At 47.5% G+C, this 19,085-nt stretch overlaps 1 protein-coding gene across 6 annotated transcripts in view; it reads right to left on the reverse strand.

Moving 5' to 3' along the window:
• Positions 1–2,780: 2,780 nt before the first annotated feature.
• Positions 2,781–19,085, reverse strand: part of ZFAND6 (zinc finger AN1-type containing 6) — a 215,585-nt gene continuing 199,280 nt past the window's right edge. For all 6 annotated transcript variants that reach the window (XM_086957891.1, XM_086957889.1, XM_086957890.1 and 3 more), the window contains exon 6: positions 2,781–3,923. In XM_086957891.1, the coding sequence (XP_086814017.1) occupies positions 3,775–3,923 (149 nt within the window). In that variant the 3' untranslated portion in view covers positions 2,781–3,774. The remainder of the gene's footprint in view (positions 3,924–19,085) is intronic.

Consider the following 19,085-nt stretch of genomic DNA (forward strand, 5'->3'; position numbering starts at 1 on the left):
GGAGTGAAGTCTGCTGTGTCCGAAGGAGTGCCACTTTATGGGAGATGACTGCTTCTAGGAGCTGCTGTCCTGTACTGATGAGTGCCAACTGTCTGCTGATCTTGCCCAGCCTGGCCTGCCTGCTCTGCTGCCCTAGCGCCTGGTGAGTGCTATACTTTGACTGCCTGCACTCCAAGGAGGTGAGGAGCGTGGGCGCTACTCCCCGGGTCGGACCCTGGAACTGTGAGTCACCTAGCGCCTGGTGAGTGCCATATTTTAAGTGACAGTGCTGCTCTGCCTGCACTCTAGCGCCTGGTGGGCACTGTTTTACTGATTACCAGAAGAGGTACGCGATCTTCTGTCTCTTAAGCTTCTAGTGGGACCAAGTGCCTCGCAAGCGCTATATTCAAGGTGCCAGGGGAAGAGGAGCTGACGCCTGCAGTGCTGTGCTGTCAAAGCGCTATATTTCAATTCCCCTGAGTGTGCGCTGCATTGTGGTGCTGCCAGAGTGCCTTATTCGCATTGACTGTGCTTTGCTTGCTGCCAAGGTGCTACAACTGTGCCCAGGAGAAGAGGAGCGGACGTCTGCAGCGCCGGCATTCTAAAGCGCTACGAGGGGATCCCGGCGTGTGTGATTCTCCCCTGCCTGCTTGGTTGACAGTGGGCAGCTGCAACGTATAGGGGGGCATTGTACTCCTCAGGAGAAAGTTATTCTTACAGAACCTTGTGTAGCGTCTCTTTTTGGAGTGTGCCTTGTGTGTCGCGTGGATGCTTTACACATTTTCTCTGGAGTTTTGTCCCCCCACTCTGCACCACGCTACCCCATTTCTAACACCTTGAGACAAGGTTCAAACACTAGACTGGAGTCTGTGCCCCTGCGATCAACTAAACTCCCAATCTGACCTTCACTGTTTTGTGAGTTATACAAGAAAAGAAAGATGATCTTATTCTACCAATTTTAAGGCGCTATAATTTTAGACAATTCAGGGTAGCACTCTTTTTAAAATCTTTGACCGATCCTTTCATCTGTTTTTTGGAAGCCACATTTCTGTGGGCCTGTATACAAAAGGAAAAATACACAAGGCTAATAGAGGGCATGGGGCCTTATCTAACAATTAAACATAGACAACGTGCAATCTTATGTAGATGTGTTGTATACGAAACATAATAGCCCCAGGTTTCCTTCCCTTAATGTACGTTTTAAAATCTTTTAATACTCATTCATGTATTTTTTAGGTAATTTTAGCCGATATAGGGTCTTAAGTTGTTATGAATTGGTGTTTTTTGCAGATTTTAATTGTGCTTTTATGATCTGTACTTAAGAGCTCGAATAAAGATTTTTATTTGATTGATTGATTGACTCAAGATCTGGGTGTTCGAATAATCAGACCACCTCGTCACAGCTAGCTACTCCAGCACCTTGAGATCCTCACAGGTGATTTGGTGCGCTTTATAAATCCTGATTGGTTGACTGCATGTCCAGCACACTGAGGTGTCCAAATACACTCTGGGGGAAAGATGAGACATTTGTAATCAGAAGTATCCATCAGAAACAGGCCTTACCGGTCTGATAGGAGATGGCAATTGACCTGCTATAGTCAGAGTTCAGCAACTGCCATGCAGGGTAACAAAACGGGCATAGGAAAGTTGCATAGCTATGACTTACAAGGCTATAGACTACAACATGTTTATGGTTAACTTTGTTTTATTGACTTTCAAGTATATAAGATAATACATTGCATAAATCGGGGCCTCCCATATCTAGTTTTCAAATTATTCCCCCTCCCTCCAGTCTGGTCATGCTAAGGTAAGCAAGTAGGAGCACCGAAATGTCCGTGTTGCGATCAGGGGGACTGTCGCTGTCAAGGCAAGATACGGGGCAGGCCCCATTAAGCGGTACAAAAAGTCTAACAATCCCTAAACTCCCCCCCCCCCCCCCCCTCCCCTGAACCAGTGTGCTAAAAATACGCCCCAAGAGGGCCCTATCTAAGGAGTCATTGTTGGACAGCAGATCATGTGACCTCAGGTGTTGACTGTGCCTCTGTAAGCCGGAGAAGGCGAAGGTATTTCGGACAGGCCACCGTGTTCATTTCTAGTGCCAGCAGGGACACTAGGGGATGCCAAATAACCCCAAATGTGTCTGCCAAGTTCGTGAGAGAAGCTTGAATTCGTTCCATGCCTAAGATGTACCATAATTAATGCAACCAAAGAGTGTATGTCGGTAAAATCCTTGTTCCCCAGAGAGAGAAAATGTGTTGGACAGCTGCACCTAGCGCTAGACCCATCTGTTCCCCCGGATGGATTGACTACCACATTTTTGAGCATGTGTGAGGGGTTCCAACCAGGACACAAGTTAAATCTTTTCTTTGGCAGGAAGCAACAAAAGAAGTGAATAGTCCTAAAGTTAAATGTATTATTGATAAATGAAATACATTACAGAAGTGCTGTTCATGAAAGATATGAAATGCCTAAAGTGAACATTAAATGCATTAAGTGACTCGATATGAAGCACACTACTTGCTGGGACGGAAAGGATTTTATTGCTTCTCCTATTGGTGTTTTATCTGTTTGCTATCTTACAATTTCTCCAAGTGGCAGCCCAAGAACTGCAAAGAAAGGTGCCCAAACTCCAAAGAGAGTGCCAAACCGATGGCAGAAGGAGCACTACATACTGATGCAAATTTAAATTACTCTAAACCACAAAAAACACAAACGGTCAATGAATGTTGAAGGCTATCCCACCAAGAGTCTGGAACGCGCGTCACCTAGTCGAATGATAAAAAAACACAACAATCTGTGTGTTCATTTTTGTAAAATTATTTTATTAAATCAAAGTTAAGACGGTGGATAAAAGGTAAAGGCCAGTTCTCAATTTCACATTCTCATCTCACAGATTCCGACACGTCCTGCAGTCCTCAATCAAACACTATAATAAAATACTTAAGAAATAAAAAAAATCAAGAATTCCACACAAGTTTTTTTAAGCCCTGGTCAAACACACTCATCTAATCAATATCCACTTTCATAGGACACATTTCTGCTCATCCACTAACACACATGCACTCAACATGCATATGCTAGCATACCAAAACTCACAAGTTGATGTACCTACACAATCACACAGCTGTGCAGTAACAAACACACATCCTTCACATGTACCGTGCTAGCACACCCACACTTGTGCCCAAACAGTCGCACATGCTCACATGTATCAACATGCTTACCAACACAAAGCTCACACAGCTCCTACACAGTTCACACATAAATAGGTAATGGATGCAAACAACCACACAAAAACATGTGCTCTGGTATGTTCACCCCCTTCGATTTACTGGAAAGCTGCTGTGGTCACTGCTGCTGGTAGTGACTGAACAAATTAGGAACACCCAGCTGTGCCACACAGGAAGGAAGGGGGAAATCATACAGCAGAAGAAAGCTATGTACAACCGAGAAAGAAACCGCAAGGTAATGCATGCAAAGTCTCCTGGATAAGCTCAGGGATTCCACTGCCATAAAAAGAGCCCCTGCTTCACTCAGTAAAAGCAAAAAATGGGAGTAGGAAAGAGGGAACACCAGCAGGAGAGGTGGCTTAAGTCTTTTCGGCTTTTTTGTCACAAAAAAAGGGGAAAACTGCAATCAGAATAAAATGATCAGAGTCAATTTCAAAACCAAAGTCTATTCTTGCGATGACATGCGTGATTAGAAGTCTATGCAAAGATACAATGCTCTAGAGCCCTGGAGCTAACAGGGTCTAGGGCCAGTCAATGTGCCCTCCTTGGCCGTCCACCAGGGCACTCAGATCTTCTGCACCTTCTCACCCACGACAACAGGGTTTTCTTTCCTGATTTTCTCAGCTGCGTCAGCTTTGTAATCGTAAGAGCAACTGTGCACATCTGAGTAACGGTGAGTGCCGCAGAAAACATTTCCACATCTGCATTCAAAGCCTGAAAAAAGGGGAGGAGAGAAGATTATGGCAGGCATGGGGACTGAAGAAGTAGATACAGATTGCCTTTCTACCAAAAAGGATCGCAATCAAGTCACAACAGCTCCATACCTTCTTCAGCTACCAGACAAATTTACTGTGAAATGCCTTTATTGCTGTTGACAAATGTATACGTTTTGGAAAATAAGCAGTACTTAATCAGGAGTTCTCCTTGCCCATTTTGCTCCTCAGTTACCTTGACTTTGGAGGCCAGCTCGTTTCCTCTGCAGACAGACCCTGGATTGCAGTGCTCCACTGCCCAATACCAAAGTACTGCAGTGTTCAACCAGTTTTCTTCTTCGGCAGCGACAATGGATTTTAAAGCTCAGCCCATTGTCATTTTAGGAACAGGCAATGGTGTGGGATTCTTGGCCAGAACAGATCATTAAGTGGAGAGCATGGTATTATGTGCAAGGCTAGCATAACCAAAAATAAAAGACATAAGCTACGATTGAGTGAAGAAGCTTCAGGATGACTGTTGGTGCACATCGGATTGCAGCAAACACAATCTGTCTTTTTCCCTCTATCCCATATAGCTTGTATAAACTATCCTTCCTCCTACTGCTGCTTACTTCGTCATTGCTGTCCTACAACTATACAAGCCCCTCTCATGACATGACGGTAGATGACTCGAGAAGTTAAGTGCTAACTGCTGGCATCTGGTTTTTAACTAAAGATTTTTTTTAATGCATAACAATATAGTCAAAGCAAGAACAAACATTTCTTCCACATTGTGTAACATAATCATGTAGGTTAAAAGGCATTATCACAGATTCATTCAGGGGATTACATATAGTACGTCACTACTTAGCGCTTCACTGTGAAGTGCAAGAGCTGAAGGATCATCCATGTGCATCCTTTTATAATGGGTCGGTTGGATACACTTCCCCTCCACTGACTGGAATTACTAATTGTCTGGCTCTTTAATGCTGGGTATGTAGGTAAGCAAAGGCAGCTAGAAATCTCTCGGCCGGGAAGCCGTCGGAAATGTAGTAGCATAGAACTCAGCCAATTTTTCATGAAATAGAACTCTAAGCCGTTCCTTAAAACAAGGTGATCTTCTGCCACCCCACATCATTTCCACCCTGGGGCTTCCGATTAGAACAGCCATCGCCAATAACTTTCTAGTGTTTAGGTGCACCCTTCATATATCCCAATAAGGCCACCCTTGGGGTAATGGACAGAGTACATTTTATCATCATCTCCTTCGCCTCAGTCACTTGCGATCAGTAACATCTAATGCTCAGGAAATTCCAAGCCAGGTGTAAAAAGTTTATCTGAGCTGGAGCAGTTTTTTTTTTTAATTGTTCAAATTCTGTGTCAAGCCATATTTAATCTTTAGGACCGGAGTACAAAACATAAAAAATCTACATAGAGTGTATCAGCCTATATTGATCGTTGTGGGAAACCTCCTTTGTTTGCCTGCATAAGTATGAACACAGTTTATTAGAGATATCATGGCCAAGATCTCGGGCCCAGTATACTCTAGCGTAAGCTTCCTTCCCAATCATCTAATTTAAAACTATTATATGACTTGGTAATCGATCTTTTAGGCCATGGGCTAGACAGGAGTAGAGTTAGCAGTTCCCAACTAGAACGCTCCTTCTGAAAGGAGGGCAGAATTCCCTTCAGTAAATTTCTAAGCTTAGAATAAGTGAATGTTTCCATAGAGGTGTTTGTGGATGTCCGGAGATATTCCCTAAATTAAATAAACTTTTTTTTTTAGGGAAAAGGTCTTCCTCATATTCTTTTTATTTAACTGCATTAGTAATGTTGGGCGGTAGTTATTTGTGCATAGAGATAGTGTGAGATTTTGGCCCAGGGCAAATACCGAAACAAGTCCCCTTTCAGCAAGACCAGACCAAGCCCATATTGTACACTTTACTGTGTGAATTTCAGCAACACTAGATCTAGGCATTGTTTGAAACAATGCTTCCTGAATTGGGCAGGGACAAATCAGAACCTTTACAAGTCATAGTGAGGGACCAGTCTGCAATTGGTTAGCCAATGGTGCGCAAACTGCGCCTGCACCAGCAAAAAATACATTTCGAAATTTGGTGCCCCACATTCACCCTGGTCGTACAGTAGTTGTAACTTAAGCCAGCGAATCCTGGGCTGTCCTTCCGTCATGCTTGTTCAATCATACGCCACCTAAGTTGGGAAAAGTTCTCTCGGTATAGTGGAATAGGAATATCCTGATCACCATCTTCATCAGCGCTACCCTACCTGCCCCCTTGACAGCAGGCCTTCCTTTCAGGTTCCTTAACAGATACTCCACGGCTCAGAAAATCCAACATTTGCAGAAAAGTTAGTTAATTAATTCAATGTAGAAAAGCACTCCCGACCCCCCATTCTCTCAACTATTACAAACATGGCCAATCAACTATCACATGCCTTTTCCACATCGAAGAAGGTTGCCAATACATCCATATCAGGGTTAACTTGATAAGTAGGAGAAAACATATTTCTGCAACTATCTGCACATTCCTGAAAGAAAGCTGGCTCGTTCTGGTTTAATCGATATGGGTATTAGAGGCAGTAGACCAACAGCCAGGATATTCATTCATTTAAACTATCGACATTTATCATTACTAATGGGCGGGATAATATGCATAGCTCAGGAGATCTGTCTGGCATTAGGACTACCTAAAGCCTCCTGTATAGTCGGGGGGAGTCCACCTTTTTGGTATGTTTCCTCAAACTTCCAGGACAATTAGAGTCCGTTCCTCTGCATATGCTTAGTAAAATAATGCAGGAAGGCCGTCACTCCCTTGGGCACTGACATTTTTTTTTATTGTTTAATGACTCATTGAATTTCTTTGGCTGTCATTGGCTGACAAAGATAGGGCTTCACTGGTCAAGTACCCACAATGCTAAAGTAGATCAATCTACCGATTTGTGGATATCGCTTGCTAATTCCGATGTGTTCAAGCCATAAATTTGGTATTAAATTCCACAAAAGCCTCAAGGATTTCAGTGGAGTTGTATAGCACTCATTCAGTCACTATCTTAATCATGTAGTTGGTTGCTCATATTGGTCTGATCAACTGGATCAACATGCGTTCCTCCTCACCATACTTTCTTTCCATTCAATATTTACTACTACAATGAACTTCCCGTTCAGCCAGATTCTTGAACTCGGAGCATAGCTTGTATTAGCGCAAGGATAGTATGATCAAAAGTGTTGCCATATTGCATCTCCAAGTTGTGCATTTCTACCCCAATTATCGACAAATGAGTAGGTATAGATTTTAGGACACCATTACTCTCAGATCTGTATTCCCTCGAATCACTAATTTGTAGGTTTCCCACAATGTGGCTGCAGCTTTGACAGAGCCTTTGTTTATGGAAAAGTAGGATTGGGTCGCCTCCCTATCGATCTCCTTTCTAAAAAGACATGCTAGCAAATTTGTGGGGTGTATGCGTTGGATATGTTGCGGCTGCCGGTCCCTGGGAAGTACCAATGATTTCACCTCAGGAGAGTGGTCGGATAGTGTCGGATAGTGTTCTGGGAAGATGTTTAATTGGCTTAATGGGCTTAATCTAACCCACAACATCCTTAAAGCCCATCCAGAAATCCAGCAAGGATGAAGAGTCGTGGCCTAAAGATAAAAAAAGTGTAAACCTTTTAGAGTAGTGGCTTTCCACCCAAATATCCACCAGTTCATTGTATGTCATGATATCAACCAACGAGTTGAGTTCCCCATGCCTCACTGTCACCTAGCTGTGCCCTTTGTACAATGCAGGTCTGTGGTCAAGCTAAGGTTATGATCCCCTGCATAAATTATCATGTAAGTATCTAATGACTAAAATTGTGACATAACCTAGGTAAAAACATTGAGCAGTCAATGTTAGGTGCAGAGGATTTTATTCAAGTGATGTGTGTTCTATCGCATGACTGACATTTCTCATCTGCTAATCAGTATTTCCACCCCCTAGAGTAGGTGGCATACAACGAAAGGAATATGCTACTTACCAGTATGCATCTGGTCTTGGCATGTAGGGCTGCTGACATTCATATCTGTGCATAGATCGCCGCCTAGTGTTGGGTCCGGATGATTGCACATTGTTGTCCTGGAAGAGTCTTCGAGGTATCACGAGATATGTGGCTTTTCCCCTGCACTACAGTGCGCATGGGCATCCTCTTCATCCCCAGATTGTTTTTCGCCATTGTGGCAGAGATGGAGTGTAATACTGAAAGTGATGACCATGTCTGAAAATGATTCTGAGTGCTACAGCTGCGACAGGCACCGGGGAGGAGGGCAGGCGATATGAATGTCAGCAGCCCTACATGCCAAGAACAGATGCATACTGGTAAGTAGCATATTCCGTTCGAGGCATGTGGGCTGCTGAATTCATATCTGTACATAGAATAAATAGCAGTTACCTCCTTAGCGGTGGTTGCCCGTGCCAGCTGCAGCAGTCTGAAAAAGAGTTCTGAGAACAGCCTGTCCTACAGCAGCTTGCTGTTTGGAGTGTACATCTACGCAGTAGTGTTTGGTAAATGTATGTATGGTAGTCCATGTGGCTGCTCTACATATATCCTCTAGAGGAATGTTCCCTAGGAAAGCCATGGATGCCCCTAGCTTGCGTGTGGAATGCACTCTTGGGGGAACTGTTAAAGTGCGTTTAGCCTTTTGATAACAGATTTGTATGCATTTAACAATCCATCTGGCTATACCTGATTTGGAAATAGGGTTGCCTTTACGTTGTGGAGAGAAGGCAACAAACAGTTGTTTAGTCTTTCTAAAGTCTTTTGTCCTGTCGATGTAATACAGGAGAGCTCTTTTAACATCTAAGGTGTGCAGTGCTCTGTCTGCCACTGAATCTGGGTTTGGAAAGAAAACTGGCAGTTCTATGTTTTGATTAATGTGGAACTGCGAGATTACCTTTGGCATGAACTTGGGGTTGGTGCGCAGCACTACCCTATTAGCATGAATTTGTAGGTGGGGCTCTTGAATTGTCAGGGCTTGAAGCTCACTGACTCTTTGTAGCGATGTGATGGCTATTAGAAAAGCTACTTTCCATGTAAGAAACTGTATCCCCCAAGAATGAAGAGGCTCAAAGGGGGGCCCCATGAGCCTGGTGAGAACGATGTTTAGATTCCAGACAGGCGAAGGAGGGTGTCTGGGAGGGATTACTCTTTTAAGGCCTTCCAAGAAGGCCTTAATGGCAGGCACTCTGAAGAGGGAAAGATGCTGCCTGTTTTGAAGATAAGCGGCCATGGCAGCCAAATGTATCCTAATGGAACTATACGCTAGATTGCATTGATATAGGTGCAACAAGTAACATATGATGTTTTGCGTGGACGCATCTAGCGGATTAATGTCATTGTTGGAACAGTATATGACAAAACGTTTCCATTTGGCTGCATAGCACGCCCTAGTAGTAGGTCGCCTTGCCTCTTTGATGATGTTCATACACTCAGGGGGCAAGTTGAGGTAGCCGAACTCTATGACCTCAGGAGCCAAATCGCTAGGATCTGGGTGCTGAATGTCTCCACGGCTCTGAGTGAGGAGGCTGGGAGTGAGGCGCAGCCGTTGGTGAGGCACCACTGAAAGTTCCAGGAACGTGGTGTACCATACTTGCCGTGCCCACGTTGGAGCAACCAGGATGAGTGTCATGGAGTGCTGCCGCAGTTTGCGCGCCACCAGGATATGAGTGGGGCGGGGGAAAAAGTGTACGCAAATCTGCCTGACCAGTTCATCCATATCGCACTGCCCTGAGACTGCGGGTGTGGGAACCTGGCGGCGAAGTTTTGGCATTTTGCGTTCTCTTTTGTGGCGAAGAGGTCGATCTCTGGATGACCCCACTGCTGGAAGTATGGATGGAGCACCGAGGGGTGAAGCTCCCACTCGTGCATCTGATGACTGTGCCTGCTGAGCAGGTCCGCCATCTGGTTGTCTATGCCTGGGAGATGTTCCGCCATGAGGAAGATGTTCCTCTGAATGGCCCACTTCCACATGCTCTGGGCTAGGTGAGAGCTGCGGGGAGTGTGTGCCTCCCTGTTTCTGGATGTAATACATGGCAGTCATGTTGTCCGTCCGGATCAACAAGACCTTGTTGCACAGGTGCAACTTGAACGCTTTCAGTGCCATGAAGATTGCCATCAGCTCCAAAAGATTAATATACATCTTCTGCTGTTGTGCCGTCCATAATCCCTGCACAGTGTAATGGAGGATATGCGCTCCCCAACCCTGGAGAGATGCGTCCGTCGTTAGCACTATCTGTGGGACAGGCTCTTGGAACAGTCGTCCCCTGCAAAGGTTTTGTGGATTCCACCAATGCAGAGAGTTGTATGCACGACCGGTCACCAACACTAGGTCTTTTAGATGCCCATGAGCCTGGTTCCACTGTCGTGCTAAGCATTCTTGAAGGGGACGCATTTGCAGCCTCGCGTGCAGGGCTATGAATATGCAGGAGGCCATCATACCGATCAGCTGCATGAACACCTGCGCTGGGAGCGATTGTTTAGTTTAGTTTAGTTTATGGCATTTGTTAAGCGCTTGGTTGCACAGAGAACAGTGCGTCCCCGCGCTGACAACCCTACCTACAACTCTTCGGCCAGGCTTAAAGAGGCTGGACACAGGGGCAAGGGTACACTATGCTGAGTTTAACCTGGGAAAGAGATGGGTTTTCAGCCTCTGTCTAAACCTGGTTTCAGAGGGCTCCATCCTCAGTTCGATAGGTAGGTTATTCCAGTTGTTGCTGGCGTGGTGTCTGAAAGAGCGTCCTCCCATCCTTGCTCTATGTATCCGAGGTACCACTAATTGCATGCTACCCATCGACCTCAAAGAACGTGTAGGGCAATATACTGGAAGCAAGTCCTGGAGATATGGAGGTGCTTTTTTGTGGGCTATACGGTGGGTGATGCACATGGTTTTGAAATTGATTCTTTCCTTTATTGGGAGCCAATGAAGGGTGCATAATGCATGTTTCCCAGAGGCTCTCCTAGGGAGGTTGAGGACCAGCCTCGCTGCAGCATTCTGGACGCGTTGAAGCTGTGTGAGGCCCTTTTTACTAAGTCCACATAGAAGGGAGTTCCCATAATCTAACTGGGAGGTGACCAAGGCGTGTACCATGGTTTTTCTGGAGCTAGGGGGCAATAGGTCCAGGATTTTCCTTAGGACCTTCAGAAGTCCGTAGCATTTTCCCGCAACCTTACCCACATGATTGGTGTAGGCAAGATTAGAGTCCAGATGAAAGCCAAGGTTCTTAACTTTGTCCACTGGGACCGGGACAGAGCCCAGTTCAGTGGGCCACCAGGCAGAGGTCCAGATGGAAGGACGTGGACCTACAATAAGAACTTCCGTCTTGTTACCATTAAGGCGGAGACAGTTTTGTTTCATCCAGCCGTCAAGAGCCACAAGGCAAGCCGAGAAATTCTCCACATCCACAACTGGATCAAGGGACAAATTGATCACCAGTTGTGTGTCATCTGCATAGGAGACTATTGCCACACCATATGACTCCACCAGTTTGGCAAGGGGTTCCATGTACAGATTGAATAATGTAGGGCTCAAAATAGAGCCCTGGGGAACCCCTTGCCTGAGACACCTTACACTGGATTTGCATGGTGGGCTGTTTTGCATGGTGGGATTGTTGATGTCTGAACCTCCGAATGAGCGGCTGCATGCTGTTGACTCTGGCAGAATTCGGCTGCGCTGGTGCCGTCAGAGTGTTCAATGTTGCCCCTAGGTACTGTTGCACATGGGCGGGCTGCAGGTGCGACTTTGCGTAGTTGAGTGAGAACCCAAGACTGTGAAGGAGGTGAATTGTGCATGACATGTGGCTGGCACACTGCTGGGCCGACTTTGCTTGAACAAGCCAGTCGTCCAGGTAGGGATAGACATGAATGTGTTGTCTTCGAAGGTGCGCAGCCACAGTCGCTAAGCACTTAGTGAACACTCTGGGGGCAGTGGTGACCCCGAAAGGCAGGACCTTGAATTGGCAATGCTGATAGTTGATGGTGAACCCGAGATATTTTTTGTGACTTGGGTGAATGGGCATGTGGTACAAAAATTAGGAACCAAAAGTGGACAATGTTTAATGGGGTCCAGTGTACTTGTCCAGTCAATTATTAAGCAAAAGAATACAAAGTTCCCCAGGGACAGTTAAAGAGGTATGTGTGTGTAAGTAGAGCAGAAGCAGAGCAGGGAACAGGGTGTTCCCTTGTTGGAACTAGAAGACCTCACACACCCAGGAACCTAGGTGTCATGCTTCATCATTGGTCTCCTGCTCCTCGTCAGACTGGCGCTGCAATATCCGACGGGCGCCATAGGCGCTCTTTGTTGGAGATCTTTTGTTCCAGCCAATGGTTTGAGTGCGTGTAAGGGGTCTGGTGAAGGTGTAGTCGTGAGGTAATAGTGAGATTAAAAGAAGGTGAGCCAGTCCACAAGGGACTTTATTCACGTGGCTGACTCCCTCAGTTAAAATGGTGGGAGGGGAGAAAGGAACCGTGTGGTGCACAGTGGGCTAACTCAACCCTCTAGATAGGTCGACATGTTTCTTGCCTAACAGGCAATTCTTCAGGTTTCGGGTGCTAGGTACTACACAGTGAAATTATTATATACACAATAAAATAAAGGAGATAGATACAACCTCACTGGGTAAATCAGGGAGCAGGCCAAGTGGTCCTGCTCTAGAGGGGAGACCCTAAGAGTAACCCTAAAGGGCCCCGCAGTCTGTTCCCGTGGGGCTGCTCGTTACGGTAAGGTACCTGACACACGAACAGTCTGGGAGTGTAACCTACCCCCAACGCAAGGCGCCCCAATCGGTGGCGCGGAACAGCTGTTCCTTTATTTTATTGTGTATATAATAATTTTTTCACTGTGTAGTACCTAGCACCCGACGTCCTGAAGGCAAGAAACATGTCGAGGAGACCAATGATGAACCATGACACCTAGGTTCCTGGGTGTGTGAGGTCTTCTAGTTCCAACAAGGGAACACCCCGTTCCCTGCTTCTGCTCTACTTACACACACATACCTCTTTAACTGTCCCTGGGGAACTTTGTATTCTTTTGCTTAATGAATGGGAATGTGGAAATATGCATCCTTGAGGTCCAGGGTCGCTAGGAAGTCGCCCTGGCTGAGCAATGGCAGGACCTGCTGTAAAGTTAACATATGAAAGTGTTCTGACAGTATGTAATGGTTATGGGGTCTGAGGTCTAGAATGGGCCGCAGGGAACCGTCCTTTTTTGGGATTAAGAAGTACAGAGAGTACACTCCTGTACTTCGTTCTTCTGCAGGCACGAGCTCTATTGCCCCTTTTTGCAGCATGGAGAGTACTTCTTGCTGCAATAAGTGCATGTGCTCTGCGGACATAGGACGGTGGCTTGGGGGTATGTTGAAGGGGGGGGGGGGGGGAGGTTAGTTCTAGACAATAGCCATATTGGATAAGTTGTCTCACCCACCTGTCCGTGGTAATGCCTTCCCAGACTGGCAGGAACTGCTGGAGTCTTCCCCCGACAGGTGTTAGATGGTCGGGGGGCAGTGACAAGGCGTCACGGCTTGTTGGGAGCGGAGGACCTGGCATTGTTATTGCCACGTCCTCTGCCCTTGGCGTTGTTCCCACGGTATCCACCCCTGGTATTCTTTGTATAGGTGGATTGCGTGCTCCCTTTGGTGTACTGGGCTTGCTGTAAAGCCTGTTCTCTAGAGGCTCCCCTATTACCGGAGCGATGAAAGGAACTGCCCCGAAACTGCTGTGACTGCAGAGCCCCCATGGATTTTGCTGTCTCAGTGTCCTTTTTTATTTTTTCGAGGGTTGTGTCTACCTCGGGACCAAAAAGGAAGTCTGGGTTAACCGGCTGGTTGAGCAGAGTTGTTTGAATCTCGGGTTTGAACCCAGAGATGCGAAACCATGCGTGACGTCTTAACATTACACTAGTGTTAATGGCCCTAGCTGCCGTGTCTGCCACATCCAGTGCGCATTTGATGGATGCATTAGAAATTAACTTCCCCTCTTGTATGATTATTTCTGCTCCCTCTTTGTAAACATCAGGCAGGTGTAGCAACAACTGTTCTAGTGTGTCGTAGTGAGCCCCATCGTATCTAGCCAATAGGGCCTGTGTATTGGAAATCCTCCAAATATTAGCAGCCTGTGCTGCCAACTCGCTTTCCTGACGCCTCCAAGATCTTTGATTCTTTGTCCGGAGGAGGAGCGTCACCACTAGTTTGCGAGTTTGCCCTCTTGCGAGCATTGACCACTACGAGGGAGTCCAATGGGAGTTGGCCTTTGATGTAGGTGGAGTCCACTGGAGCAGGCCTGTATTTTTTTTCAATCCTTGGGTTGATAACCCTTGCTTTTGTGGGCTCTTTGAAAATGTCCGCAGCATGCTTGAGGACCCCTTTTAGCATAGGCAAAGTCTTTGTAGATCTTTCAGAGGTGGAGAAAGTGTCAAATAAGAAATCTTCTTCCACAGGTTCTGCGTGCATTTCCACGTCATGGTTGAGGGCCTGCTCTTTCTATCAAAGCGTTAAACGCTGCCGTGTCTTCAGTAGGCGAGGTTTTGACATTGTAGGACTGAGCGTCCGGTGCAGCTTGTGGATCATCAGGATCTACAGTTTGATCTACAGCATCAGACCATTGCTGAGGTTCCTCCTGATCAGCGTCAGCGTGATAAGTAAAGGCTGCCTGCCCATATTCATCACCCATGTCCTCCTCACTCTGTGCTGGAGAATATGCCATCTGTTGTGAATAGCTCTGAACGTGTTCAAAGAGAACTGGTGAGGTGGCCGAGTCTTTCTTCCTTTTAAGAGGGATTTTATAAGCCTCCAAGGGATGTTCAGGTGCAATCTTCCGTTTATGGATGGTAAGCCTGCCCGATTCCGAGTCGATGAAGCGTTTTGACTGGTTGTCGTACGAGGGTTCTTGGAACACAACCTCTTCAGGGGTGGGCTTCGAAGGCGCAGACAACGTTTTGGAAGGGTCGGTGCCTTTGTGGTGTTCGAGATGCTTGGCTCGAGCCATTGGCGGCAGACCGAATTTAATCGGAGGGTGGCCGACCTTTTTTGAGCCTGCCGTAGCGGTCGATCCGAGCTGCTTCGGCGACTCAGTACGTTTGCTTGGATTGCGTCGACTCGAGCTCCCGGTGCGTAGCATGCACGGCCTTGGGCGTCGATGGCGTCGACTTTGGTTTTCGACTCGAGGTGTTTGCTTAGTAGCGGTTTGAGCGCTGAAATCTTCGGCTCAACAGCCTTCTTGGTCTGGAGGCCTTTGGTCTTGTCACTATGTTTGTGCATCGACGTCGACTGCGTCGAGGTAACGTGCTTGACGGTAGAGCTCTGCTTTGACGCTCCAGTCTTCGAGGCGACGGCCCCTTTCGACGTCGAATGGTCGATAGTCTTTGACTTGACTGGCGTCGACCCGACGACCACTTTAAGTAGTTTCAGTTTCGATTTTGGTTCTGTAGGTTTCGGTTTCTATTTTGAAGAATCGACCGATGGCTCCTTCGAAGTATTCTTAGCCTAGCTTGGACGCGGGCTATAGAATGTAAAGGAAGATCTTGGCTTAGGCCTTTCGGCGATGCCTCGACCCGAGCCGTAGGGAGCGTATTGTCTGTAGTAGGCCCCGCTACTGCGGTTGGGCCTGGCTCATCACTGGAGTCGTCATCGACGGCTCCGATGGCCCCCTAGTCGTCTCCTACCTCGACGACGTCTTCTTCGTGGACGTATTCCTCATCTTGATCGTCCATCTCGAAGTTGGAGTCATGCTCCGACGCTGGTTCCGACTGCTCGTCAGGATCTTCTTCTGCTTCGGCGCCTTCTTCGTCACCGGCCTCGAAGATGTTGACCGGCTCGGGCGCCGACTTTTGCGCTGACTGTCTTGCTGCGCGTCGAACTCGAAGCGTCTTCTTGGAGCAGAACTTCGAGCAGGCCATACAGCTGGCCTCGTCGTGCTCGGGGATAAACATTTATTGCACACTGGGTGCACATCAATGTGGGGGTATTTCGAATTGCAGACGGGGGATCGTTTGAAGGGGCTCCGATCCATCGTCGTCGTTTGGGCCTTTGGTGTCGAAAGCGAAAAACTGTTTCCGACGTCCAGTTCGAAGAACTGGAGAAGAAACAGGCACCGAACAAGACAATACCGAACTTCAATACGCTTCGAAGGCCTTTTGGCCTTAGTAAAGAGTTAATACAAAGTTTCCGAACTGGAGTTGAGAAAGTACATCCGAACCCAATGGCAGAAAAAAACTATCTGGGGATGGAGAGGATGCCCACGCGCACTGTAGTCCAGGGGAGGAGCCACCTATCTCGTGATACTTCGAAGACTCTTCCAGGACAACAATTTGCAATCACCCGGACCCAACACTAGGCGGCGATCTATGCACAGATATGAATTCAGCAGCCCACATGCCTCGAACAATAGCATTCTCCTCAAGCCACATCTATCTTATGCCAAGTAAGGTAGGCTAAAATTTGGCAACACTTGCTTAGGTTACTCAGCCACCTAACATTTCATGTGAATAAGTTAATTTCATTCCGTTGGTTTTTCCCTCATACTGATTGAGCCCAGTGAGTTACCATTATATATTCACTGTGACAATACACCATTATCCCGATTTAGCACCCCCTTGTTTTGCAGAAACACTTAAGTTAAGTTCAGATGCTGTAGACAACCACAGTTCTCACTCAACATCACTAACATTTTTCACAGTTACCTCATGTTCCTTTGCCGGGGTTCCCAGTCATTCTTTGTAATGTTTATTCATTAAAAGAGAAGGCTTCATCAGGGTTAAAAAGAAAACAGATGAGTTTTACACAGTAAAGTCAAACTTGGTCGTGCAGGATACAGTATAGCTTACTGTATTCCGTGCTCCTGTAGTTTTTCTTTATTGGAGCAAATTTCCTTCTGATGCCTTGGAGGCTTTGAGCAACAGCAGAATAGAACGAGATGGACATTCAAGTGTATTGAATTTTTCTCTTCCCCTAGCTCGTGTCAAAATGTGATACCTTTCACAAATAATTACAGAGTTTGGCAACAATAGGGTTTGAGGTGGGGTGGGGGAGGCACCAGGCCCAGGCGCCAAAGTTAAATCCACTCTCTTTACCACCAGTATTTTAGAGAGTTAGTCTGCTCAAAGATGTTGAAAAGCATTCGTTTAACATAGTCGACTGTACGCCTTAGTGCTGTTTTGGCAGTTTCAACAATCCTCTAATTACTTCTACGGATTCGTGATTTTAAGTCCTTATTTTTCAGTTTAATTTTTTCTATTTCACTTGCCATCTCCATCATGATCCTTGGGTATTGTTTTGACTCGTTCTCTAGGTCAGAAATTCTTCTTTCTGCCTTATCAATCAATCAATCAATCAATCGTTTGTTAAAGCGCGACTACTCACCCGTAAGGGTCTCAAGGCGCTAGGGGTGGGGGGTGGGGGGGTGCAGGTTCCATTCCATCAAGGAGGGGGTCTGTCGAAGAGCCAGGTTTTGAGGTTTCTTGCGAAGATGGGGAGCGATGTTGTCTGTCTGAGGTGGAGCGGAGGGGCGTTCCATGCTTTGGCCGCGAGGAAGGAGAAGGAGCGGCCTCCCGATCTGGTCTTTCTGGTGCGGGGGACCACGGCATAGGAAAGCTGGGCTGATCGTAGGGTCCTTTGGGGTGCGTGGAATTTGAGTCGGCTGTTCAGGTATGCTGGTCCGGTGCCGTGGAGGGCCTTGTGTGCGTGGGTGAGCATCTTAAAGGTGATTCTCGCCTCGACGGGGAGCCAGTGGAGTGTGCGCAGGTGCTGGGAGATGTGGCAGTGTTTTGGCAGGTTGAGGACCAGTCTTACGGCGGCGTTCTGGCTGTTCTGTAGCTTGCGGATGAGGTTTTTGTTTATTCCGGCGTAGAGTGCGTTGCCGTAGTCTAGTCTGCTGGTGACCAGGGCGTGAGTGACTGTCTCAGTGTTCGAGGGGGATCCATTTGAAGGTCTTACGAAGGAGGCGGAGGGCGTGGAAGCAGGAAGATGAGACAGAGTTGATGTGGCGGTCCATTTTGAGCTCGGAGTCCAGGATGATTCCCAGGTTGTGTGCGTGGTCTGTGGGGGTTGGCGGGTTTCCGAGGGCGGTGGGCTACCAGGTGTCGCTCCAGGCGTCGGGGTTTGGGCCCATGATGAGTACTTCTGTTTTGTTGGTGTTTAGTTGAAGACAGCTGTTTTTCATCCATTTGGCGACGGCTTCCATGCCTTCTCGAAAGTTGCGTCTGGCGGTGTTGGGCTCGTTGGATAGGGAGAGGATGAGCTGGGTGTCGTCTGCATATGACACGATGTTGAGTCCGTAGGTTCTGACGATGGGGGCAAGTGGAGCCATGTAGACGTTGAAGAGCATCGGGCTGAGGGAGGAGCCCTGGGGGACTCCGCAGGTGATCGGTGTGGGGTCCGAGATGAAAGGGGGGAGTCTGACCCGCTGCGTCCTGCCGGAGAGGAAGGAGCAGATCCAGTCGAGGGCCTTGTCCTGGATTCCTGCATCGTAGAGTCTGCGTATTAGGGTGCGGTGGGAGACTGTGTTGAACGCCGCTGATAGGTCGAGGAGGATGAGGGCTATTGTTTCTCCTTTGTCCAGTAAGGTGCGGATGTCGTCTGTTGCGGCGAGGAGGGCGGTTTCCGTACTGTGTTTTTTTCTGAAGCCGGATTGGGAGGAGTCGAGGATGTTGTGTTTTTCAATGAATGTGGCGAGTTGGCTGTTGATGGCTTTCTCAATGACTTTCGCTGGGAACGGGAGCAGGGAGATGGGTCTGTAGTTTTTGAGGTCGGTGGGGTCCGCTGAGGGTTTCTTTAGGAGGGGGTTGACCTCGGTGTGTTTCCAGTCGTCGGGGAACGAGGCGGTCGCCAGGGAGCGGTTGATGGTTTGGCGGAGCATGGGTGCGATGTTGTTGGCGGCTCTGTTGAAGATGTGGTGGGGGCAGGGGTCCGTGGGGGCACCTGAGTGGATTGACTTCATTGTCTTCAGTGTGTCTTCGGTGGTGAGGGCTGTCCAGTCATCAATCGCTGCTTTCCGGGTGTCGGGGTGGTTGGTGAGGGTTCAGTGTGTTGGTTGTCTTCGTCGAAGTTGTCGTAGATGCTCTTGATTTTGTGGTGGAAAAAGATGCTGAGTTTGCCGCAGAGGTCTTGTGAGGGAGGGATGTCGGTAGACTCGCTGGTGGGT

This window comes from Lissotriton vulgaris, chromosome 2_1 (genome assembly GCF_964263255.1).
Source record: "Lissotriton vulgaris chromosome 2_1, aLisVul1.2, whole genome shotgun sequence".
Classification (NCBI taxonomy): domain Eukaryota; kingdom Metazoa; phylum Chordata; class Amphibia; order Caudata; family Salamandridae; genus Lissotriton; species Lissotriton vulgaris.